Source organism: Ruditapes philippinarum, unplaced genomic scaffold (assembly GCF_026571515.1).
Source record: "Ruditapes philippinarum isolate M1 unplaced genomic scaffold, ASM2657151v2 ctg232_1_1_1_1, whole genome shotgun sequence".
NCBI lineage: Eukaryota > Metazoa > Mollusca > Bivalvia > Venerida > Veneridae > Ruditapes > Ruditapes philippinarum.
The window spans coordinates 145,218-171,756 of record NW_026854319.1 but is presented as its reverse complement, the minus strand read 5'-3'; the positions used below and the strand labels follow the sequence as shown (position 1 = coordinate 171,756).

The 26,539-nt window shown below is 31.4% G+C and overlaps 2 protein-coding genes across 12 annotated transcripts in view; both read left to right on the top strand.

The window, feature by feature from the left end:
* Window positions 1–9,427, top strand: part of LOC132739799 (unconventional myosin-Ia-like) — a 113,379-nt gene extending 103,952 nt beyond the window's left edge. For all 11 annotated transcript variants that reach the window (XM_060727594.1, XM_060727595.1, XM_060727593.1 and 8 more), the window contains one exon: window positions 2,227–9,427. In XM_060727594.1, the coding sequence (XP_060583577.1) occupies window positions 2,227–2,356 (130 nt within the window). In that variant the 3' untranslated portion in view covers window positions 2,357–9,427. The remainder of the gene's footprint in view (window positions 1–2,226) is intronic.
* Window positions 9,428–20,541: 11,114 nt separating this feature from the next.
* On the top strand, window positions 20,542–24,913 carry LOC132739800 (homeobox protein engrailed-1a-like). Its single transcript, XM_060727604.1, has 2 exons — window positions 20,542–21,129; window positions 23,360–24,913. The coding sequence occupies exons 1-2, from the start codon at window positions 20,601–20,603 to the stop codon at window positions 23,644–23,646; spliced, it is 816 nt and encodes a 271-aa protein (XP_060583587.1). The 5' UTR covers window positions 20,542–20,600; the 3' UTR covers window positions 23,647–24,913.
* Window positions 24,914–26,539: the final 1,626 nt, after the last annotated feature.

Sequence of the window (26,539 nt, the reverse complement as noted above, 5' to 3'; positions counted from 1 at the left end):
ACAGGAGCTAAAAATAGAAAAACCTTGTGAACACTCTAGTGGTCACATTTTTGCATCAATCATCATCAAACTTTGTCAGGATGCTTGTTTATATAATAGCTCGGATGAGTTCGAATATGGGTCATCTCGGATGAAAAACTAGGTCACCGGAGCTATAAATAGAAAAACCTTGTTAACACTCTAGCGGTCACATTTTTGCATCAATCATCATCAAACTTGGTCAGGATGTTTATCTAGTTGATAGCTTGGATGAGTTCGAACATGGGTCATCTCGGATGAAAAAGTAGGTCACCGGAGCTAAAAATAGAAAAACCTTGTTAACACTCTAGCGATCACATTTTTGCATCAATCATCATCAAACTTGGTCAAGATTCTTGTCTAGGTGATAGCTCGGAAAATTTCGAACATGGGTCATCTCGGATGATAAAGTAGGTCACCGGAGCTAAAAATAGAAAAACCTTGTTAACACTCTAGCGGTCACATTTTTGCATCAGTCATCATCAAACTTGGTCAAGATGTTTGTCTAGGTGATAGCTCGGATGAGTTTGAACATGGGTCATCTCGGATGAAAAAGTAGGTCACCGGACTTAAAAATAGAAAAACCTTGTTAACACTCTAGCGGTCACATTTTTGCATCAATCATCATCAAACTTGATCAAGATGCTTGTCTAGGTGATAGCTCGGATGAGTTCGAACATGGGTCATCTCGGATGAAAAACTAGGTCACAGGAGCTAAAAATAGAAAAACCTTGTTAACACTCTAGCGGTCACAATTTTGACTCAATTGTCATCAAACTTAGTCAGGAAACTTGTCTAGGTCATTGCTGGGAATAAATAGAACATGGGACATCTCGGATGAAAAACTAGGTCACAGGAGCTAAAAATAGAAAAATCTTGTTAACACTCTAGTGGCTACTGTTGTGATCCAAATATTCTGTTAATTGGTCTGAAAGTTTATTTGATGATTTCTAAGTCAAGATCGAACATGGGTCATCTTGGATGAAAAACTAGGTCACACCGCCCAAATATGGAAAAACCTTGTTAACATTCTAGTGGTCACATTTTCGACTCAATTATCATCAAACTTGGTCAGGATGCTTGTCTAGGTAATTACTTGGATGAGTTCGAAATCGCATGTGAAACTAGGTCACCGGAGCTGAAAATAGAAAAATCTTGTTAACACTCTAGTTGCTACTGTTTTGATCCAAGTATCCTGGAAATTGGTCTGAAAGTTTGTTTTGATGATTTCTAGGTCAAGTTTGAATATGTGTCACCTGGGTAAAAAACTAGGTCGCACTGCTCAAATATGGATAATCCTTGTTAACACTGTAGTGGTCACATTTTTGACTCACCTGTCATGAGACTTGGTCAGAATGCTTGTCTAGGTAATTGTTTGGATGAGTTTGATAAGTCAGGTGAGAGGTCTAGGGCCATCATGGCCCTCTTGTTTAATTTGCTGTAACTAGTGACTAGTCTTTGCGAACAGTAAAGAGCCAGGCCAGCCTGCACTGCCTTGCAGTCTGACCAGGCTCTATACTGTTGGTTGCTGTATTTGCATATTTTTATTTTGAAATCCCTTACACTTTGAGTGGATTGTTTCAAATTTAAAGCTTGGCAAATCTGTTACACAAATACAGCAGTTTAAGGGTTGTCTGTTTTAATAGTAATTAATTGCCTGTTTGTTATGTATACCCTATATACACTATACGGTACTGATTCAGATTAGTTATTTGGAGAAGGTTGTACCTGTTAAAAAAAATCAGTACTGACTTACTTTCTGAATGTATATGTTATAGATTTAAGCTAAGCCATTGTTGGTATAAATAATAAATTTTGTCTTCTTATTTGTGAAAAATATATAAGTATATATGGTCAAAGCATTCATGGCATTGTTGTAAAGGTTTACTTCAAAACACTTGCCACTTACTGCTGTGAGTGCAAATCCTGACTGGGATTTTGGATTCATTCATAAGAGGAAGCTATGAAGCTAGTTTATGGAATGTCAGTGGTTCTACTTAGGAGCTTGTTTGTGCTTGTAATAATGTATGGAGGGGCACTTTCGGTCTTTTTTTACACATTTTAAGCTGGGAAACCACCATATTAAGTGGTGTGACCAAAATGAAGCACAAAATGCTTTTATATTTGAAAGATTTAAAGTTAAATGATAAAATTGTTTATTAATAAAAAGGATATTGGTTAAAGGCCCATTACTTTTGATATTTACAGATGCAGTAGTCAGTTTGGTAATTCATCAGTTCAAGTTTCGTTTCAACAAGGGGCCAAAGGGTTAGAGCCTGGTATACCTGGGGTCAAGGTCACGAGGAAGAAACACCTTATGCTTATCTCAGAGCCTTGATTGACATAGACTTATATACAGAAACATTCTGAAGTGTTGTAGATATTTTCTGACAATTACCAAAGATATTCTCGTGAATTTTCTATATATATTTCATTATTTTTGTGAAAAACGAAATATAAAAATGTCAGCTTTTCAAACTCCCATTTAATTTTCTTATATCAGTTGTCAAGATTTTTCAGTGTTTAATCGTTCTCCTTCTTTTCTCATATTGTTCATATTTACTTAATTTATATAAAAAGAGGGAAATCTTTAGCTCAAATTTGACCAGGGAAATACACACCTTATGTAGAGTTTGTATAATGTAATAAGGACTTCTTTGACCAAAGTTAAATGTTAAATAAAAAATAAACAGCAAATATTTTGAAAAATTTGAAGAAAGAACTATGGTTTGTGTATTTCCCCAAACTTGGAAATGGGAAATTTCTAAAAAATTGAAAAATTGGGTAACTTGAGAAACACAAAAATGTTAATTTTGACGCTATTTTCATAAATGCAGGATTGGGAACAGGTTCATCGTACCTGTTTACAAAACAAAAACTTGTACCGCAGTTAATTGCTTTTAAAAAATGTCAAATCTAAATATTTATTTACCATATAATTAAGCTCAATTTTGACAATGGTTCAAGATAGATCTATATTGATCTATAATAGAACTATTTGTTAGATATAAAAGTATTATAAATTTGATTGTTTGGTAGCTTAGTTATGTTTTGTGTTTTGATTGACATATAATTTAACCTTTAACCTGCTGAAACCTTCACGGATTATTCTTTGCCACCAATATAGAGCCAGACCAGCCCTGCACATCCCTGCTGTGTGACCAGGCTATATACTTTGGCTGACTAACTTTACAACAGCCTTCAGCTTTTCTTAAGGTTGAATATATTATAATACTGAACATCACTGATGGGCTATAAATAGCTCTTAGGACGCTGTTTTGAAGAAGGCTTAATAGTAATATGATGCACTTTTACAAGATACTTAGTTTGATACAACACAAAATTGTTTTTCAAAAAAAAAAAAAAAATGCTGAAGGCTGCTTTAAATTTCATCTTGAAATACCCAAATTTGATAATGGACTGTTCCAAATATGGAAGATGGACAAGTCCATTTAAGAATTCAGCAGGTTAAGGGTTAATATTCTATGTTTATATAAGTGATGGAAATATGTTCACAATAAAGGAAAGGTGCTGGAAATTAGGATAGATACATGTACCTTAATTTCAAGTCTAAGGAAAGCAATATGATTGTTTAGAATTTATTGTATTCTTATAATACAACATGTTTTTAATGATGTGTTTAAGATGTTTGGGGAAGTTTCTGTTCATAATGATAATATTTATTATGTGTTTTAGATTGAAATATGTTTACAAAAAGCTAGAATTCTGACACAAAGACATTTATATAACTGTAATAGTGTATTGTCTACAGTAAAACTTGTGTTATGTAGATCTTGAATGAAATTAGGGAAATGACAGTAAAACCTTGGTAAGTGGACCAATATGACCAAAATGCCAGGTGTTAAACTTTAACTGCAGTAAATCTTACATGACTTTCAAGGCTAAATTTGTTCAGCCTCAGTGAGGTTACCTATTTTGTCTTTGCCATAGTCGACCATCAACTTTCCTTTTATTATTTAACTACGTGTACCTTTAATGAGGAGGGTTTTTTTAAATAACAAAGGATGGTTGGCACAGATGGCTTGATTATAACAATGATTATCAGATTATTATTTGACACTAGGTTTTTGTAGATGTCACAGAAAATTAGTATATGTTTACATATTAATATAGTTATATGTAACCAGGAAACTTAGATTTTAGATTAATTGTCACATTTTCATTTGTTAAACATATCACCTATACAGCGTTTTCAGAGGTGCCTTTAAAACATGAACATGGCAGCAACACAATTTTACATTAGACATGATTATATTACCACTGGTTATGATAATTTATATGTGGTGCATCATACAAAAAAGCGCCAGTTGATTGTTTAGTCTGCAAAATTTTCCAAATAGTTTGATACATATAAGTCAAAAGTGTTTACAAACTTTGACATATTATTATTTCATATTTCTAAGTGAAACGAAATAAAAGAAGAAAATTCGTAGCACCATTTTCCCATTTTTATGACGTTCGGAACAGATATGTTTTGTAATAATATGTACATGTATTTAAAACTGGCTTCTTTTTTGTATAATGGGTCACAGATGATCAAATTGTTGCATAAAGTAAATCACATGTTATCTGTGCACATAAGTAGTACATTATAGTCGAAAGTAATGTTTCAATGACCAATTAGCTATAGGAATCTAAACTGTATACAGTGCTTATACAATCTGTACAATAAATAATTGCAGGAAAAAGAATATGCTGACTCGTAATCAAAATTGTAACTATGTTTTGCTATGTTTAACAGATTTACCATTATCTTTTCTACTTGACCTTTAATCGGCTGGAACTTAAAGTGATTAGCCTTTTGCCTCAAGTATAGAGCCAGGGCAGCTTGCACATCTGTGCAGTTGGACCAGGTTTTATACCGTTTGGCTGCTTAATTTTTGGTATTTTGATATTAAAATCCCCTATACTGCTAATGGACTGTTCCGAATTCAATGAATGGGTGAATCCATTACACAGAGTCAGTAGGATTAGGGTAAAAAACAAGCCAAGATTGAAAAGCCTTGATGTTTTGTAAAAAAAAATAAACATTTCTATGTTGTTTGTATGTCATTTATTGTATAAAAATGTTGTTTACACTTTTTAACTTACACTGTTTTTGTCTTTACACTCGATTATAAAGTGTATATTTTGTGGGGTTTATGAATTTTTGATGTATCATGTCAATGTTTCTTCATGTTTCCATGTATTTGGATATTTTATATATTAACATTGTGATCTTGCTATTGTGATATATGTTCGCTAGTGTATAAAAAACATATCGACTGCTTTTTTTGCTTTCATTAAAAAAAAATCATTTTTTGATATTTTTGTGTCAAATTTGATAAATTTGTGTCAATTATATATAAGTTATATACTATTATATTTATGTGTAGTGCTAAATGTGCTTTAAGGACCACTATATTAGACTGTTTATATTTTATATTTTTCCTCTTTGTATTTTCTTTGATTTTATAAAGATTCAAATGAATATTCTATAGTTTATAGGAAGACTAATATTCTTCAGATTATAGATAGCCCAATATTCTACAGATTATAGGCTGTCCAGTAGTCCACATATTATAGATAGCCCAATGTTCTTCAGATTATAGGCTGTCCAATATCCCACAGATTTTAGGCAGCCCAGTATTCTATAGTTTATAGGAAGCCCAATATTCTACAATTTATAGGCAGGCCAATATTCTACAACTTATAGGCAGCCCAATGTTCTACAGATTATAGGTAGCCCAATTATGATTGATATCTTTTGAGATGGGCTCCTTGGATAAACCAGTTCTGTTGTTAAAGAGGACAAACCATGTAAAAATTCATATAGTGCTCAGACCCAAAGTGCTTTAGTTCTACTATTTAGTTCAGAAATAGAATTTCATACCACTTAAAAACAACCAAATTGACCAACAATGGTCTGATTTCATGATATATTCAGCATAATTATGTAAAGGTTTCTATTTAACTCTTACCATGTTAAATATCTAATGGATTTGTCCAGCTTTTAATTTGGACAAAACTATCTTTTTTGTGAAAATTTCAAATAATGTATTGACTGAATTGTGAATAGATTTTTTGGCTAAAGCCCTCATTAACATTGATGTATTTATGTTATTCACAGACAGTGATATTCATAATGTTTTGTGCACTTTTAAGGACCAATTTTAACTTTTTTTTTTCTTTCATACTTTTTTTCTTTCATGATTTTTCATTATAATATAAAAGGGACTTTTCATATTAGTGCATGTGTAACAAAGTTGTTGTTTTTCTTTATTTTTCTGTCAAAAAATGTAACGGTAGTTATTTTTATATTGAATGAAGCAGTATTGTTTCTGATTTATTGGATAGAAATGAAAACAACGAGCTCTACTTTCTGTCTGAAGGCAAAAAATAAGAGAAGAACTTCTGCAATTATTGCTTGTAGATTATAGCATTAAAGTTTTAACAAAGATATAAATCCAGTTCATTTTGTTTTCATCCCAAGATTTGCTAAACTAGATCACTTTTGCTTTGTATTTGTCTGCAGAATTCATATATAATGTGCTTACAAGGAGCTAATTAGTATTTATATATTGATAAAATGATAAACTATTATTTGAAGGCTGGACCTAAATTTATGTTTGAACATGAAAATTTATTTTAATCTTATTTTGCTCATATTTTGTTTGTCTCCTTTATAATGTAGAAAAAAGTAATGTTTTGGCTTAGAAAATTGATAGTTTTGTCATTCGGTTAGATAAAGAGTTGTTTATTATAGCTGCTAAACTGAGTGCGATGACAAACATGTATACAAAATGTACAGAAATATGCATTGTATTCCAAAGTATATGCTTCAATAATAATACGAATATAGTTGCATAATAATTTTTGGGACAAATTGTCTGTGGATACAAGACTACACTGATATGTACATGTATAATATTTGGTAGGTAATATTTCAGTCATTTTTGGAGCATAGACAGTTGCACATGGTACTTTCATTTCAATGAAGTCTTAATCGGAAATTTATTGTTGAATCATAGGCTTGAACATTTGACATTACACTTCATTCAGGCATGGAATAAGACAAGTAAAAACAAGCATTTATAATCCAGTCATTAAAATAGATATTTTCCAGAAAAAAAATCCCGGTGGAATAATGCGATCAATTACATATTTTAACATTTCACTGTATGATGTAATGGCAAGAAATATGTGAAAAATATTCATGGCACAATATAAGATTTAACCTGTAATTTAGTGGAACAGAATGTTATTAGCCTTTCCCAACAGTATCGGACCAGGCCATTCTGCACTTCCATTTAATCTGACTAGGCATTATACTGTTGGTTGTACAATTTTGATATTGAGATCCCCTAAATTTTCAAAATGGACTGTTCCAAATTAAAAGCAGGGCAAATCCATGGCACAAATTTAACAGGTTAATTATTATAACAATAATTTGTGGTATAATTTTAATAATACCAATAATGAAGTCATTTATATTGTGATATTTATAAGATTGTTAATAACTTAGAAATGCATGTAATTCTACATTCATTTTATTCTTTACTTTGTTTGAAAAAGGATATTTTATTGATACTAAGATCTTCACAGGTGCATTATATTTTGATGTAACATAACCTATGGATCTCTAATAACAGATCTGATTTACATCCCATGTTCATAGATCTCTAATAACAGGTGATGATATCTGATATACATATAAGTGAAATATTGTTAGAAAAAAAAATATTCTTATATCTCAAGGTACAGATCTGATCTTTGTTTGAAGAAATATAAGTAGATCTCATGAACCAGATCTGAAATGCACACTAATAAAAAAAGTTATACATGAATTATGTGTTTTAATGTATAATTTCAATTTTGACCATTTTATTAATGCTAAATTTTGTACTTTTTCATAGGAAGTTGATTTCATAAAAATTTTGTGATTTGTGAAAACAAAATGTCATTATTTCTTACTTTAATTCATTACAATGAGAAATATTTTTTACATTTCATTTTGAAATAAAACGTCATTATTTTCTATTTTAATGAATTACAGTGAGAAATATTTTAATATTTCACTTTAGTCACTTTTTTCATTAAATGTTGTGTGTTTATATTATTATGTACAGTTTTTGTTATATTGGATCACGTGATATCTGTAGGACTCTAACATGTATATTTTCATGTAGTATAAGGTAATATACATGTATTAAGATAATCAGAATTTATTATAGAACACTGGAATGATAATTACTGATTTAGGCAATCTCCTGGGTTAGACCTTGGGGGATAAAAGCCAAGGTCAGAGGTTATGAAGAAATCCTCTAAGCTCAATTCAGATCTCTGGTATTTGATTGGTCAGGAGCTGGAGCAGAAAGTACACCAACCAATGAAAATCCAGAGATTTGAGACTGTCTCCGACAAAAACGTCAAGGATATAGCCAAGTTCCGTTGGGATCTGACCAAATGTTATGTCCTTTAATTTTGATACTTTTATTTGTTAAAATACTTGTTTGAGTAGGAGAAAACTTTTGTGAGTTGAGTATAGATAATATTAAAAAAACCTTATGCAAGAATTGATAAATGATAAAATGGTATTTTTAGACTGAGGCAAGAAACAACAAAATAATCATTTGGTTGATAAAACTGACCTTTGACTCCTGCAGTTTTGATTGTACATGTACTTTCTTTAATAGTAAATACTGATAAAAAGTAAATTGTGGTTTAAATATTTTTGTTTACTGTTGATTATAGAATTAATATATATACATGTATAATATGCGCTTTCAATGGACATTATAATTGTAGGTGTAAATCTTTGTTGCCAAATTTATTTAAATGCAGAATTTTAATTTTTGATGTTGTGCTCCAAATAATCAATGCTTAGATTATATATATACAATCATGTATGTACAATAATATTTTTACTTATGTTTATTATTTCATGATTTTGAAATTATAATTTTATGACAAAGATCTAATCCGGCAATTCATTTCTCAGAGCTATTTAAAACCGATTCACATTTTAAACTGGTATATCCAAATTGAAAGTGTAAAAAAGAAAAAGGAAACTATTTCTTGTAAATTAAAACATATTACTTGCAAAATCAGACTATCAGCTTAAGGTAGTTTTGAAAATTTGTATGAAAACAAATATGTTTATTTCATTCATATAATTATGTTTGTTTTGCCATGTTTGCATATTTATTTCAAATTACAACCAAGTGGTCCATGTTTTTTGTAATAGTAGGGGCCATAACTCTATTATAGACATAATTATTTAACATTCCATCTATGCTTTATTTTTTCACAGCTTTCCCCACAAAAAAAACAACTTTTAATCATTTATGTTTACATTTATATGTTTATGTCATTTCTTTCGTGATGAAAATAAACCAGAATAGATCAAGCATGTTTTTCCTTTTCTCTCTACTTGAATTGATGGGGTTGTGTGATATTGTCATATAATGTGTGATATTGCCAGAAAAAGATGTGACATTGCCAGAGATAGTGTGATAATGCCACATAATGTGTGATCTTGCCAGAGAAAGTGTGATAATGCCACATAATGTATGATATTGCCAGAGAAAGTGTGATAATGCCATATAATGAGTGATATTGCTAGAGAAAATGTGATAATGCCACATAATGTGTGATATTGCCAGAGAAAGTGTGATAATGCTAGAGAAATGTGATAATGCCACATAATGTGTGATATTTCCAGAGAAAGTGTGATAATGCCATATTATGTGTGATATTGCTAGAGAAAATGTGATAATGCCACATAATGTGTGATATTGCCAGAGAAAGTGTGATAATGCCATATTATGTTTGATATTGCTAGACAAAGAGTGATAATGCCACATAATGTGTGATATTGCCATAGAAAGGGTGATATTGACATATGAGTGATATTGCCAGAGAAAGGGTGATATTGTGTGATATTGCCAGAGAAAGGGTGATATAAACATACGAGTGATATTGCAATATAATGTGTGATATTGCCAGAGAATGGGTGATATTGACATATGAGTGATATTGCAATATAATGTGTGATATTGCCAGATAAAGTGTGATATTACCACATAATGTGTAATATTGCCAGAGAAAGTGTGATATTGCCATATAATGTGTGATATTGCTAAAGCATGTGTGATATTGAAATAGCGTGTATGATATTGCCAAAACATATGTAATATTGCCAGAGAGCGTGTTATATTGCCACAGGGGGTGTCCGTGGCAGAGTTGTTAAGGTCGTTGACTTCAAAGCACTTGCCGCTCACCGCTGTGGGTTCGAATCCCAACAGGGACTTTGGATTCTTTCATGTGAGGAAGGTATCCAGCTAGCTTACGGAACGTCGGTGGTTCTACTCAGGTGCCCGTTCGTGCCTGAAATAATGCACGGAAGGGCATCTGAGGTCTTCGATGGAACGTCGCGATATGACCTATACTGTATCGATGTCACGTAAAACCCAAAAAACAACAACACAAAAACATATTGTCACAGAAAATATGATATCGTCGGGACGAGTAAATTTGTAAGATAAACTGATGCATTGTGAGAGAACAGAGAGCGTGTGGTATTGTCAGAGCATCTGCGGTTTTTGCCAGAAAATGCGTCTTTTTTGAGAGAACAAATGATTTTGTCAGAAAATTTGTGTTATTTGTCATAGAAAGTTCGATATTTTCAAACAGCGTGTGAAATTGTCAGTCAAAGTTGGATATTTACAGAGAATTTGTGATACTACCAGAGAACATACGATATTGCCGGTGATTTGTTGACATTGTCAGAGAATGTGTGATATCGCCAGAGAGCATGTGATATTGCCAGAGAAAGTGTGATATTTTACTAGAATCTCACCTGTGATAGTGTAAGACAATGTTTAATTATTTCTGAGAATTTATAATATTTTGAGAGAACATGCCGGAGACCGTTTGATATTGTCAGAGAGCGAGAAAGTGTGATATTGTCAGAGAAAAAGTAATATTGTTTGTAAACTTTTGACATATTCCCAGAACTTGTGATGTAAGAAAACCATTGATATTTTCAGACAATGTGTAATAATTTCAGAAAACAAGTGATATTACAACAGAATGTGCGGTATTTCAGAGAAAATGCGATATTGTCGAACAACGTGTGATATTGCCAGAGAACGTGTGAGAAGAGAAGGCGCAATAATGCCAGAAAACGTGTTATATGTCAGAGAACATGCGTTATAGTCGGAAAACGTATGATATTGTCAAATAACGTGCGGTATAGTTGTAAAACGTGTGATATTGCAAGAGAAAGTGCGATATTGTCAGAAAACATGAGATATTGCCAGAGCAAGTGTTATATTATCAAAGAACGTGTGGTATTGTCGAAAAACGTGTGATATTGGCAAAGAAAGTGTGACATTGCAAGAGAAAGTGCGATATTGTCAGAAAATATGAGATGTTGCCAGATATTTTGATAGGAAGAAAACGTGTGATATTGCCAGAGATGTACTGTATGGTACATGTTTTACTACCCCGTTAGAATCTGTTTAAGATATACACGAACAAGTATCTTAATTTGCTTACTCAATTTTCAACGCTCTTTCTTATCATTAATTTTAGTTTACCTTTATATTTGTTTAATACTTTCATTTTAAGAATAATGCGAAATTATTAAAATATTTTAATATACCGTTCAGTACTTAAAACGTCTGAGAGTATAACTGCTATAAGAAATCCACTCGTGCGTATCTTGTTTATCAGTATACACTAATAGGCGTGAAGGAATAAGACTACATTTCTTTATCACTCTAGCTGATTACATTGTCAGAAATGAGCTTTGTTGAATTTTGGATATTCAAAGAAGGATTTTTAAGAGACATACATAGATTAAGTGGAACATCTGCAGAGCAATATTTAAATCTTAAAGGGACTCCACTGAGGTCTAACAAAAAATAAAATTTGAATTTCTTACAAAGATGAGCTTGGACACTTAAAACAGAAAGATATGTAAAGATAATTAAGAAATATACTCAGAAATAAATTGAAGATCGTTTTTTTTTGTGTGTGCTATTTTTAGCCCGATTTGTGTGAAAAGCGTTGCAACGCTTTTCAATTTTTGGTCAGAATAATTATCCCGGAAAACACGGAGTGGTCGAATGATCTGAAATTTTTGCACTAAAGTTATTGATCTAGACCTACATCAAATGGAGTATTAATCTCGAAAAAAAATATTTCCTGTCCCGTCATGTCAAAAGAACCTCAGTGGTCTCCCTTTAACAAGAAAACTAACAATTCTTCTCAAAGCAAGACCTCAAAATAAACGTTACCTCTGTAGAGCAATACCTCTCATCAACAACCAAAATATTGGTCTCCAAAAGGATGTAGCTCAATAGAAGTTTTACTGTATATAATTACTAAAGTTTTAAAAACAATTACGTTAAAGTATGCAAAAGTAACAATTTTAAACATTCGCTGGAAAATCGTATTTCAGAGCACATATTAGTTTGACTTAGTATGGAATCTTCATATGGAGCCCGACTTTGCAACAGGTTTTACTGTAGTACATATGGTTTAAGTATAAAATCTGGATGAACTGGTCATATGCAAACATAAGTCAAGTTTAAGTTTACGCATATTTATTTATGTTCGACAGAGCAACAAGTTTTTGGATTTGGGGTCGAGTCCGGTTCCTGAAACTTACAAGAATTGGTGTCTTGCGGGTGAAATAAAGTCGTGGTGTTTCTGTAGTGTACCAGTTAACTTTTAACCTTCGGCTATTATATCCTTATACGAAAATTACCGGAAAGGGCCGAAAAGTTGCGATTGTTGTTAAACATGCCCAAATTTGTTGAAATAAGAATGAATCATGGTGGAAAATGACAAATTTCGTCTAAAGTTTTCATCTTGAAATTTAATTTAAAAACAAGTCACATGTACGTATATTGCTCTTAAATCATTCACTTTTTGGTACGGTCATAAATCTACGAAAAGTGCACGTGAAATTATTTTTTCGTGCACCTAATTTCAATAATGGTAACATAAAAAAATCGCATTTGGTACCAAAGAATGTGTCGCAATTTATCAATTTTATCATTTTATATTAAATATTAAAAAATGCTAAATGTATTAATATGATTTAAATACTCATCGATATAATAAAATTAAATTATGTAATAATTTCACATTCACGAGGCTTACAAAATACATTGATAACATTTTAACGGGCATTTTTTCCCGTGATGAAGGGCTTTTATATGGAAATTGCGAAAAGTCAACATTGTTTCCGAACTGAACAAAAAACTGCGTAAGACAGATGCTATCATAGTTCTATATGAGTTTTTATTATCGGTCCATCATCTGTACAGAATAATTTAGAATCTATAAAACAGGACATGGTATTGCTAGTATATATTTGTAACTGTGAAGCATATCAAATAAAATCAAGGTGTAGAATTTGAATAACGTGTATAATAGAGTCATAATTGAAAGAAAACAGTTTAAAATGACAGCTGAATTATTATGGCGGGCCAAATATATCTATTATAGAGGCATAAATATTTCCGCACACAATATGGGTAATTTTGCGTGAGTATAAAGACTTATTCTACAATGATTTATATTAAAATATGTGAAAACTGAATAATAAACAGTTTTTACTGATGACTTAAAGTGTAATATAACGCACCTGTGCATGTCGTACTCGGTGGTAAGACGAAATGTGTCTCATCCGAAATCAATTTAATTCTTTTAACGATCAGGGAAAAGGTATGTTATAATTTAGAATTTAATGCTCAAATTTGAAACTGAAACATTTATCTATTGTTAGGTTTTTAAAAGCAAATCAACCTGATGGTGCTAATGATGGCATGCAGGACGAACTTGTAACAAAAAACCGTACTTTTCTTTAATGTACATCATCATCATCATCATCATCATCATCATTATTATTATTATTATTATTATTATTATTATTATTATTATTATTATTATTATTATTATTATTATTATTATTATTATTATTATTATACGCACATGCACATATTTCATTAACCAATTGTGATTTTAAGGTTTCTCAGTCTTGAGAAAGGATCTACTAGTATCTGCCTCACGATAAAGTTCGAATTTGCTGTACGTATGAAATAGAATAACAAGCTGTTAAACTGAGCCTGCAATTTCGTTAAGCTAATATCACTATGCACATGTTTTTACATAAAGTTATTAAATACAAATATAACAACATATTTGTTTAGTTGATTTTTACGAATCAAAATAAAACTAATTAACACAATTAACTGCTAATAATAACAGCCCTTTCCATAGGCCAAAATAAAAAGCATTCCATAAGAGACGACGTACGCCGCTCACCGGCGTCGCCAATAAATCTGTAAAATGAAAAATGCGCAAAAAAGTATATTTAAAACATCATTATGGTCTTGGTTCTGCGACATCGACTTTGTGCCAGCATGTATGGACTTGGAATGTAGTTGATTATCTGGGTAATATGTAAAATACTTGTCATGGATGTTTATCCTTAATCCTGCCAGCCGCAACTTATTCTTCGCAAACCATAATCAGACGGCACAGACCAAGACCAGCCGCCTGTTCATAATCTAGACTGTACAGTACTCTATTCAGCCAGTTCCTATTTTGAAGTTACCCTAAAATTGAAGAATGGTAAAAGCCATATTTGGAGATGGACAAGTTCATTTAAGATATTTAGCGTGGTAAAGGGGTAATCACATTGTGACAATAAACTCTCACAAATTTTAACGTGTTTTTTTTTTTTACATTCCGGCGGTTTGTTAAATATTGCTTAATTGAGAGCAAAACTGTTAGTCACCAAGGAACTATTAAGTTTAAACTGTTATATATAGTTAATAGCCTAGTTTCAGTTTTCAAAGATATACAGACATAAACAGTTTAATATGAAAGATTTTTTTTTACTGCTAAGAAAATGAGCATGTAGGCGTGGCTATAGGGCGGACCTAATCGCTCGGTAGCTAGCGAATCGTATGCGAAAGCTGATGGGGATGTACTTCAAATTATCTTGTAGCATTCAACCACTATTTACATTACATTTAATGGAAGAATAAAATATTGACACCTGATATGGACAGCCGTTACACCTTGAAGTCTGGTTCTGCGTCTGTCCATCACTTATTTATGGTTAGAAACATATTTCATAAAATATAACTTTGTCATTAAACCTTTTTACGTTATTTAAAGCAGTGTCTTCTTTTTGAAAGATCCTGTTTTAAAATCTCGCTATTTCTAAATAATTATTATCATTGCAAAGTATTTTTCTATAAAATTAAACATAATTTAAAATCTACAATAAATATTCCCATGGGTAAAATGCGGGATCTGAATATAATCACGAAATTTCATTTCAATCCGTCGTAAATACATTGTGTAGATAAATCAAACCAACAACATATTAAGTTAAAAACACGAAATAATTTTGTGAATTTTCATGAGGCCTAAAACACTGTTGAAAGATGTCCAAACTTTACGCAGAGAAATCGTTAGGCACATTTCATTACAGACGACATTCTGGGATAATTGCTTCTGATCTTTATCTCTCAAAAACTCATGTTCTCCATTCACAAAACATGTAAATCATCAGCAAAAAATGTTTTCTTAACATGTGCAAAATTACGTAACAAGTGTATTTTCTCATTTTCTAAATGAACCTGAATTGTCGATGTTTTCTTTGCATACATTTTACACCGGAAGATCTGGCGGGTAGCGGAGAACTAAATGACTATCGCAGCCGTAAATACTCTTCAGTGAAGGAAGTTAATTTTCCTCACTTCATAATTAACGATGTGTGACGATGCGAGTTCGAGTGGTGAGTGTGGCAATGAGGCGGGTAATATTGTTAGAATGTTTACATACTCACAAACCTTAATAATACTGTTTCTTCAAGATGATTAACAAACAGAAAAAAACTGCTTTTTGATAATTAGTTTTGAGGAAATATATATCGTTTTCTTGAAGAAAGCGGAAATGCACACAGTTTATTTTGAGGAAATGTAATTTTATGGCATCGCCTTTGCAAGTAAGTGTGCAACTAATGATCGACACCCAAGAAAGTCATGCAAGCAATATGAAATAACTGTTCTGATTTTATGTCAGTTAGAAACCACTCTAAAATGCTATTTCTTCATAGTTTAGACAGTATTTCTTTTACTTATGAGTGATGAAAAGTAAACTACTTGTATTCAGGTTAATATTTATTTAAACAGTATTTTATAATAATATTTAACATATAAACTCATAAATTCAAACCAGAGACATAGATAACATGTCTGTGTCTCTGTTCAAACACAATGACGCCAACATAAAATTTTAAAGTAAAATGACAATTTAATTTATATTAAAATATAATATATTACTTTTAGTATTTTTACTACACGTACACTTGTAAAAAGAATCCTTATAATATGGGACTTATGTTCTACTCATCTTGTAATGTTTTGAATATGTACCAGTTAATGTGTACATTGTTCACTAGATAAAATATATACTTATTCCACCACGGTAAAATTATTTTATTATAAACTTTCATATTTACATGTATACATGCAAAAGTTTACTAAATTCAAAAGTTAAATAAATGTCAATGCATAAATTCAAAAGTTGCTAAACGTCAATGTATACATACAACCGTTTACTAAATGCCAATGTATAAATGCAAAGGTTTACTAAATGTCAATGTATAAATTCAAAAGTTTACTAAACGTCATGCAAAAGTTTACTAAATGCCAATGCATAAATGCAAAAGTTTACTAAATGTCAATGTTTCAATTTAAAAGTTTACTAAATGTCAATGTATACATGCAACCGTTTACTAAATGTCAATGTATAAATGCAAAGGTTTACTAAATGTTAATGTATATAAATTTAAAAGTTTACTAAATGTCATGCAAAAGTTTACTAAATGCCAATGCATAAATGCAAAAGTTTACTAAATGTCAATGTTTCAATTCAAAAGTTTACTGAATGTCAATGTAAACATGCAATAGTTTACTAAATGTCAATGTTTACTAAATGTAAATGTAACGCATATCCAGTCAATTGACAAAAGTTATAAAAGAAAAAAAAATCAGGATAAAATGTGATCCCTCAGAAGCAATCATTACAACAAAACTGCATGAAATGTGCAGACTCGATTTGACTGAGTTTGTACATCAGAGATAATGAAAACATGCAACATCCCTCACGCCCCCTGGCACCAGCTTGAGAGGTACTGAATTTTCAACACTTAAAAGCACTGGAATCAATGATCCCGAAGGACCAGAAAAATATAATAACGTACGGCACATGACGCCTGCTGATTTGAAAACCATTGTACCCATAATCTTCACAATAAAATAAAATACAGCAGTTTCATATTTGATTACTACTGTACAATACTAGTAATAAATATTTTTGACAGCTTACACGACCCCATATAAAGGTTTGCTAGGCGATGGTAATATTGCAAACAGTCGTTTATTTACGGCCATATACCCTGGCAAAAATTCTTTATGACGAATTTATAATACAGCAAACTTTCTTTTAATTGAGGAAAAATGAAATTGTTTCAAAAAATGACTACAGTCGTGTATATAGTTTATATAAACGTCACGAATATCCAATGAAATGCGACGTTACAACATGCAGTGTATTATAAATATGTTTACTTGGTAGACCAATGATTTCATAGAAATATGAAAAAATATATGCAATGTAAATTTATTGAGAAATATATTCAAACAGTGAGATTTGATAAATATACTTAGTTTTATAGCTATGATAATTAAGATAGTGAAAAAAACAAAACATTTAGAATGTTTTGTTTCCACGAAAAACCATGATGTTTCACCTGAATTGTTTAGTTTACTTATTGTTTACGAATGATTTGATTAATGACAACTTCTTCTCTTCTAAACAACGTGCATTGGACATAATCTAACAAAACTATTTATCCTGTAAATTATTTTTCTTTTTTTTTAGAATAATTATTATTAATAAATTTGATGTAAAATAAATGTAAATTGCAGTCACGCGCTGTGAATTTGCATCATGTTGTTTACATTGCATGTTATTAACACACTAAACGTGAGTTACAACTCAAAAACCCGCGTAAACATTGAGAAAAATGACATATTGTTGTAAAGTACGTGCCCATTAATTAGAAATACTATTTACTATTCCAGGAATCCTGGCTGTCATAATTGTTATGAAATTATGAAATGACAGCGTAAGTATATTTGGGCAAGGTAAACCATTAGTTTGATATATATCAAGCCAGGGTCTTTCAAATAGATTCTAGTCTGTGTCTTTCAAAAAGATTTTATTTGAAAGACCCCTGATCAAGTATACAGACATCTTATCTATGTCGACAAATATGAAGAACAATATGGCTGACAAAATGCTCAACTTTTTTTCTACTGTTGTTATTTGGCAATTATGTACAGTTGTTGTGATGTAATATTTTGTATGGAAGTCAAAAATACTACTTTGTTTACATTTTGCTACTTTTATGAAAAACTATTTCAAATTTAGCATCTTACGTGACCTAAAACCATTATTTGAAGGTTATTGAATTTATTTTTTTCATTTTTGAAGAAGTCATTTTTTTGTTACTGAGGCATAACGTGCTTTTAAGGTAAACATTTTTAAAAATAGTTATTTTTTCATGTTGCCGCAGAAGATCGAACGCGCACGGGTTGGTTTGTAGAATGTCTACTTTGTGTTACCGCTACACAACTGTTCAAGATTTAACTAACATAGATATACTTCTACGACTTTTTGTTCACCCTGAAGACATAAAATTTAAGATATTTTTGTGGGAGTGTTGAAAACAAGCATTGTTTTACAAATGAGCTGTTCGAAGTAATGGTTATTTGCGAGCGAAACGGTTGTAGGTTACATAAATGTTCGGCAAACACGAGAAACACGTGTTAAATGTGCATTTCTCAGACTAAGTGTAAATTTGCTGAAACATTAATGAATAAAGAAGTCGTTATGCTATTAACTGGTAAATAATTAGAATTGAGAGACAAACTCAAAACATAATTAGTTTAACAGACGCCATTGTTCAAAACATCGTTAGAAATCGGTGCATTATTGCGAAAGATTTCTTTATAAAATAAATCGCAAATGAATAGCATTCCATGATGAGGACTTATTATGAAAAATGCAATTTAAATGTCTTATATATACTTTTACATCTTTTTTTCTAAAGGTCCTTCTTTTTTCAATATTCAGAACCATTAAGCCAGTATGTTATTTGAGCTATTTGTTTGTTACAATTACATTACACATGGTCAATTACTAGAATATTACACTGTTAGAATGGCATTTTGATTATTTTCGCAAATTACAATTACAGCCATGCATCCGTCAGTAAAACACATTGTAATATGTGGATGCGTCCCACATTGGGTGTTCTGTGATACCTTCACAATGAAGAGCTCCATCCAGTTTTCAGCGCATCAAAACAAAAACTAGGAACCATACATATCCTCTGCACCCGGCATGATGGAATAGATCCGCGAAAACTAGTGAAAATTGATGACTATAACAGGTCTTGAAGACAGATACACTGACAGCGTATCATATAAGATGAAGCGTCAATCTAGTTTTAAAAGGTAACCACGAATAACATTATTTCTCGCTCCGAGAAAGAACAAGCTGTAATTTATTTCTGACAAAGTTAACACGTGCGTTTTTCATTAGTTGCCTCGCGGAGATCTGGTAAGTGTTTTACCGTTGGTATAAGCGACCGGAAACAAACGTTACAGTGTCATAAGCGACTCATTATTGTTAGCAATGGTGACAGACGGGTTTCTGTCTTCCAACCTTGTTTCAGTCCTGTTCGAGGCGTTCTTTACTCTCCGTCCAAGACAAAGAAGAATTTTACAAAAAAGCAACGAATGAATAACACAGATTTGAAAGACATGTGAAAAATCTGGCACTGTAGCGAAAAGTTCTGCATTCCTTTCATATTGTGTATAATATATTTTACAAAGGATAAGCAATATTAATAGATGTGGATTGCAAAACATGACAGCGGTTGTCATAACAATGAACTAATGTGAGTGATGTAATGTTCCCTTTTCTGAAATAAAAATTCAAAACCCTAATTAATATATCTCTGAAAAGTCCGATGCAAATAACACGTAAAAGTACAACAGGTGAGTCTAGTTTTTTTATAAATATATATTCTTCACTAACCACCACTCACTACGTGTTTTGTGAAAATCTGCACCTATTGACTTCACCAAATATCATGAAAATGCAATGAATCAATTAGTTTTATTTATTTGTAAACGAGATATGTCATTACGACCTGATGAAACATCAATATTCTTTTTTTTTTCTCACGCCAATCTACGTAAAGGAAATTAAGCGTGGTTAAACTGTTTACAAACGTTGTTTAACGTTGTAATCAATTCTAAATTCGGTTAATCTAAGGAGTGCACGTTGACGTTACGTTTCACGCTTCACTGACCAAGGTATAAGTATATAAAAGTAGAGCGTAGTTTATTTCATTCATAAAGACGTTATTCTACAAATTAAAATACATTTATAAATTTATTTGTCAGTTAAAAATGGACTTTCACGAGCAAGATTCAATGCTAAAAATCAATAGAATGGTTGAGAATTTTAGAAAATTATGTTGTTGTGAACAATGCGTTGAGTCTCCAAGTTATTCAACGTCTCCAACACCATACACAAACTTTTCTGTGAGACAAATTTTACAGCAAGATTTCCGGAGAAGCTTACAGTATGATTCGGACGGTACAGGCCTGTCCGAAAATAGCGACGTTTATTCTAGCTGTGACGAATGTGAAAGATGTCCGAGCCCGGATATGCAACTGTCTGCGAGTCCGGAACCTTTGGACCTCTCATACAAATACAACCGCCTTGCCGAGGATGATATCAATGTATTGGCTACCCTTCCAAGGTCGACACGTGTTGGCTTTCAAGCAGACGAAGACGGGTACTCTTCTTCCGATTCTGAGATTGCGCATGCGCCGCTAGATTTACGTGTTCAGAGAAAGAAAACGCCACCAAAGATTACTTCCGGGATTCCAGCTTGGGTTTTCTGCACCAGATATTCAGACAGGCCATCTGCAGGTAGGCTGAATTGCGTTTTTTGACCACAATTTTTTTCCAGTACTAACATTGACCGTGATTTTCAACAGTCAGTTTTTGTTTTCTGGTGGGACATATACATCATTTTCAATCAAAATTTACATATCTCAGTCTGTTGAATGAACACCAAAAAAAAGTTTTATTTCATGCTTTCCAGTGTTTTATTGTAATATATCAGATGATTATATTCTGATAAACCACTAGTGAAATTTATAAAATATAATTTTCACTGTAGCCGAACTATATCTGAATGCGGATGAAAAGAAAATCATAACTAAATGGAATAACAGGCAGAAATAAATGCCATCATACGTAAATTTTGCTTCTTTAGGAAAAGAAAGTCGATGTCACCATACATCATGTTAAAAAGGTAACAAAATTAGAGAAATTTAACAGAACTATATTTCAAAATTGATGATGTGACGTCATGATGTGATGACGTCACAAAGGAGAATGCGCGACGATACGCGGCAAAATCAGTAAACAATACTTAAAATCACTTAAAAAGCATGAAATAAAAAGAAAATTTATTTGTTTTACATATAAGATTGAGATATATTTCATTCGTGAACACCAGCTATTATATTTTCACTCGTGGCTACGCCACTCGTGAAAATATTGCATCTGATGTTCACTCAGTGAAATTATATTTCAATCTTACATGCAAAACAAACAAATAGCCTCTATTTATCGGATACCACTTGTTTTAAGAAATAACATTTATTTATTGAAAGGTGATATGTATACTGATAAATTGGAAACAATTTACATTTGTATTTGGGGGTTCATTTTCATTTTGCACAAAAAGATATTTCTTTCAAGTCTTATGTCCATGTTCTCGTAATGCAAATCAGGTTAAGACAATTTCTGAGAAAAAATCATTTATAATTAATACTGGAAAGTTTGATAATATAATGAGAAAATGAAACTCTTGATTCTGGCCATCTAAGAACCTTGAGACAAACTAGTTAAAATTGTAAACAATATGTGTAAAATATCAGAAGGAATAGAAATATTGAAGAAAACACGTCTAACGCCTTGTAGATGATAAAAAATATTTAATTTATCTAGCGGTTTGTTTAATTTATTAAGGAGAAAGTCAGACGGTAGTCTAGTGGATACATTGTCTGCCACTAACTCAGGAAGGTTATTTTATGCCCCACTACGATCACAACCACTTCATGCATTCCGATATAACACCAATATTGCGAAGTTTAGGAAACAGACTCGTTAGGGACCATTTTAAGTCAAAAGAACATTTTTTACAATTGATGTAAATGTGTTTTAACAAATATTATATGTACTGCAATGTTTAACTGATAAAGTGGATACTATTCCCCCCATTTCAAAACCGTTCCTGCACATTCAAAAACAACAAAGTATGACATAGGAAGTCGTTAGGCGCCACTTAAACAAAAGCTGACAATTTATACTATGACTATTATAAATGAGAAAATAATTTAGCTATTTTCTGATCCGTACTCATCGCATAGGCATTTTACGTTAGTTCATAGCAGTTGTTTTCTTACCATGTTTAACAAATATGACGTCATACGTTAACCATTTTAAAATCACTCCAGCGTAACGTCAATTAATGTAAAACATAAAACAAGGTGTAACGAGAACTTAAAACATAAACATTTCTATTCATTACCACAACAATACAACGTTCATTCATAAATAGAACGTTTACGTGCCGTGGGAAATTATTATGACGTCATACGTTAATAAGAGTGCATATTACTGTACCATAACGTGATTAAGTCCAAATAAGTAAGAAGGTGTGCTGAATTGTTTATTTATCCACTTATGTTGTGATGGCTTTGATGAATTAACCTAAACAAGATGACAAGGTTGAAAATAAATATTTATACTAATGCGTATGATATTTGTTAAATCTTCTTCGAGTTATTCATTGTCTATTTTTATATTTTATTCGACTTTGATGAATATATATTGACACCATGTTACATTTTTATTTTATTATACTCGCATTCATTCATTCATTCGTTCATTCATTCATTTATTCATTCATTCATTCATTCATTCATTATTTATTTATTTATTTATTTATTTATTTATTTATTTATTTATTTATTCATTTATTTACTTACTTACTTACGTATTTATTTATGCAATTCAAGTTTGATAACATTTAGTTTAAAATAATTTAATTTCAGTCTTAAATCATTATCATATTATCTATTTATAGGACCACGTGCACGCAGGCGCAGACATGGTGTACGACAAACACGTACCCGCACGGCATTTAATGAATTCCAGCTGGAGCAGCTAAATATAGAATTCGACAATGACCAGTACTTATCTGAAAGCAGACGACAGCGTCTAGCAAGCGATTTAAATCTAAATGAAGCGAACGTGAAGATATGGTTCCAAAATAAACGAGCAAAATTGAAGAAAATTGGGGACCCGCGTCCGTTAGCTCGCCAGTTGCAGTCAGAAGGACTTTACAACCATAAATCATCGATTGATTTATGATAATCACTTCACGATTTTATTAATCAAATGTCATTATTTTGTGCTGCAAATGATAATATTATCAGTATTGAATCATTACTTTAGTCTCAAAACATGATTATTTATTTACATTGCCATCTAATTATATTGAACTTTTTTGTGAATATTATTTCAAGGCTGGCCTTTGTCCAAATATAAATTATTATATACATTGTTAAACGGTTTTAATATTCATTTTATTGTGTCAATTGGTATTCAATGATTTCATCAAATTCATCAAATGATTTATAACGTCTTGAAAACATTCATCAATCCAATTCAAACGTATTGCAAGTGTTAACTTAATATATGTAACTCATCAAAACCACACACATGTAATGAAATTTTATACATTCGTCATTTTTGATATTAATTGTGTTCTTATATTCATTTGCTTTATAAATTTATTTATATTATTTCTTTCTCTAAAGATCATATAATTATTTATTTATTCATTATTTATACATGTCATTTCTGTCTCGTCACTTTCCAAGGACGCCCACATAGATACTGTTTGAATCAGTATTTTAGAATTCCACATATAGATTTATCTTTTTCATGCATTGGTAATTCCAAAACTTTCACCAAAGCCATGTATTAAAAAGATGTGTATTATTTATCCTGTTTTCTGGAATAACATGATATTGTGTTTTTTTTGGTACTGTGTAACTGTTGATTTTACAATGGAGTGTTGGGGTTTTTTTTGTAAGTGAGCGTGAAAGATTGTTCGATATTTATAAACAACTCAGTTTAGACCGAACCTGAATCAATTTTCATTTTTGCCGTATTAAGCGACATCTTTTACCCTACAAATGTTTTTAATCTAATTTTTCGAAAGTTTTTATTTTTGTGTACTTTTATAGTTTTCAAAAACATACTTATTACCATCTTTTGCTTAGTGGCAATTAGGACAGTTATAGTGAACTATTATTTTTCATGGAAGTCAAAATACCACTTAAAATTTGTTTACATTTTGGTACTTTTATGACAAATAATTTCAAATTAAGCACTACTATCTTTAGGTAAGACACATATCATAATATAAACTTTATAGAACTCAAGATTTCGCTTTCCAAAAAAGTAAAAACTTACTTATTTTGACGCATAATGTGCCTCTAATTTTGTTTTATTTTTCCGATAAAATTACTTAACTTCCTGCTCATATACTTATGTATTTACTCCCTTATGATTCATGTTATGTGTACATTTTTGACAAATTAGATTCTGCTGAAATGTCTATATTTTTAGTAAAATATTAAAATCATATTCTAATCAACAATAGTTTTCTTAAAGTAATTTTTCTTCTGCCAAGAAGAGTTTAAAAACACGACTGTTTTCAAGAAGTTTGTGAATATACTTGACAGTATAAAAAGGTCGTAGCATTTATGAAAACCTTTAAGATCTAGAAATTGTCTGAATTTTATTTAATACTTAAAAAAAGCTATAAAATAGAGCTATACTCTATAAAAGCCACTGAATTTGTAAAAGCCAAACTTTAAAGGCTACGCTAAACATTCTCAACAAGGAAAAGATTCACACTGGCAGCTTAAACCGGAAACAAAAAGAAACTAGCAAAACACATTTATTGTAAAGCAACATACAGAAACTTCTAGTCAAAATGGTCGAGGTATTTGATAAGAATAAGAAAAAAAAAGTATTCTAGGCCGTGTCATCTCATGAATTCAAAATGCAGATGAAAAAAAAATACTCGCTAATTATTTAATCTGACATCTTTCTACTTTTTCGTGAGCACGGGTGGTCAATGTCAGATCGTGCTGACAATAACAGTTACTTAAACAACTCGTTCCCATGTTTAAATCCCGGCTCGTAAATATTAAAATGCAATAAAGAGAAGTCCTAATACAGGATAATTAAAAAGGACACCGACTTTGAACGACACCAGAATAAACTGCATTTTACGGGAAGTGTTAAAACTAATATTAACTGTCAGACGCGGAGATCATTAGATATTTGAATTGAAAATAAACGTTTTATCTCTATTCAAATATAATTTAAGACCAAAAAGTGTTGATAAAAATAACAAATAAAAATTTCTGCAAATTATAGACACACTTTAAATGGCCATAAAGTCGGAGGTAACCATATCTTCGGACACATTCCATTAATAAGTTAATCTGTGAATGCGACAACGAATAGTTTTTACACTTTAATAAGACCTCCGCGATTTTAAAGTTTTGATGATACTATTAAATCTTGTAATTGATATATTTGGGATAGGTTTTATGGGCCTAAATTGTAAGTAAAGCCATATTTGTCCTCTAATTAATGTAAACTATAAAACCAATCTCTTCATAGCGCCCGGTGTCCGATTTAATAGCCATTTCGGACTGCTTCGGTTATCAACGATGTACTTTGAGGAAAAATGACATTTTTAATAATTTAAGAATTTTATTGATGGTTTTCACATATGAACAATTTTATCGATGGAAACATCGCATTTTTTATGGTATCATAACAAAAGAATAATGATTTTTACTCTTGCCATTTCCGCTTTTTTGATGAAAATAATTTGTTAATTCGAAAGCAATAGCGTGAAAACTTAATGCCACGATTCTTTGGGATATACTTCTGCGCATGCGCATCAGAATTAATGGTTGTCTTTTTAGTACCTGTATTAAAATGAAGAGTGAGAAATGGTTCATAATTTCGTGTGTAAATTAAATATTATATTTTTAAAGCTCATCAGAAAATTAATTAGTTGGTGTACAATGAACATGCTTCGTGTGTCTGTGTTCTGCTAGTAACTGTATTTCTTCGTAAAAGCTATGACATAAAAGATGTAATTGTTCGGGATTTGTACTCACAGTGGCTGTAAGGGCGGACGGACCCTCATTAAGCCTAGAATTCATACATA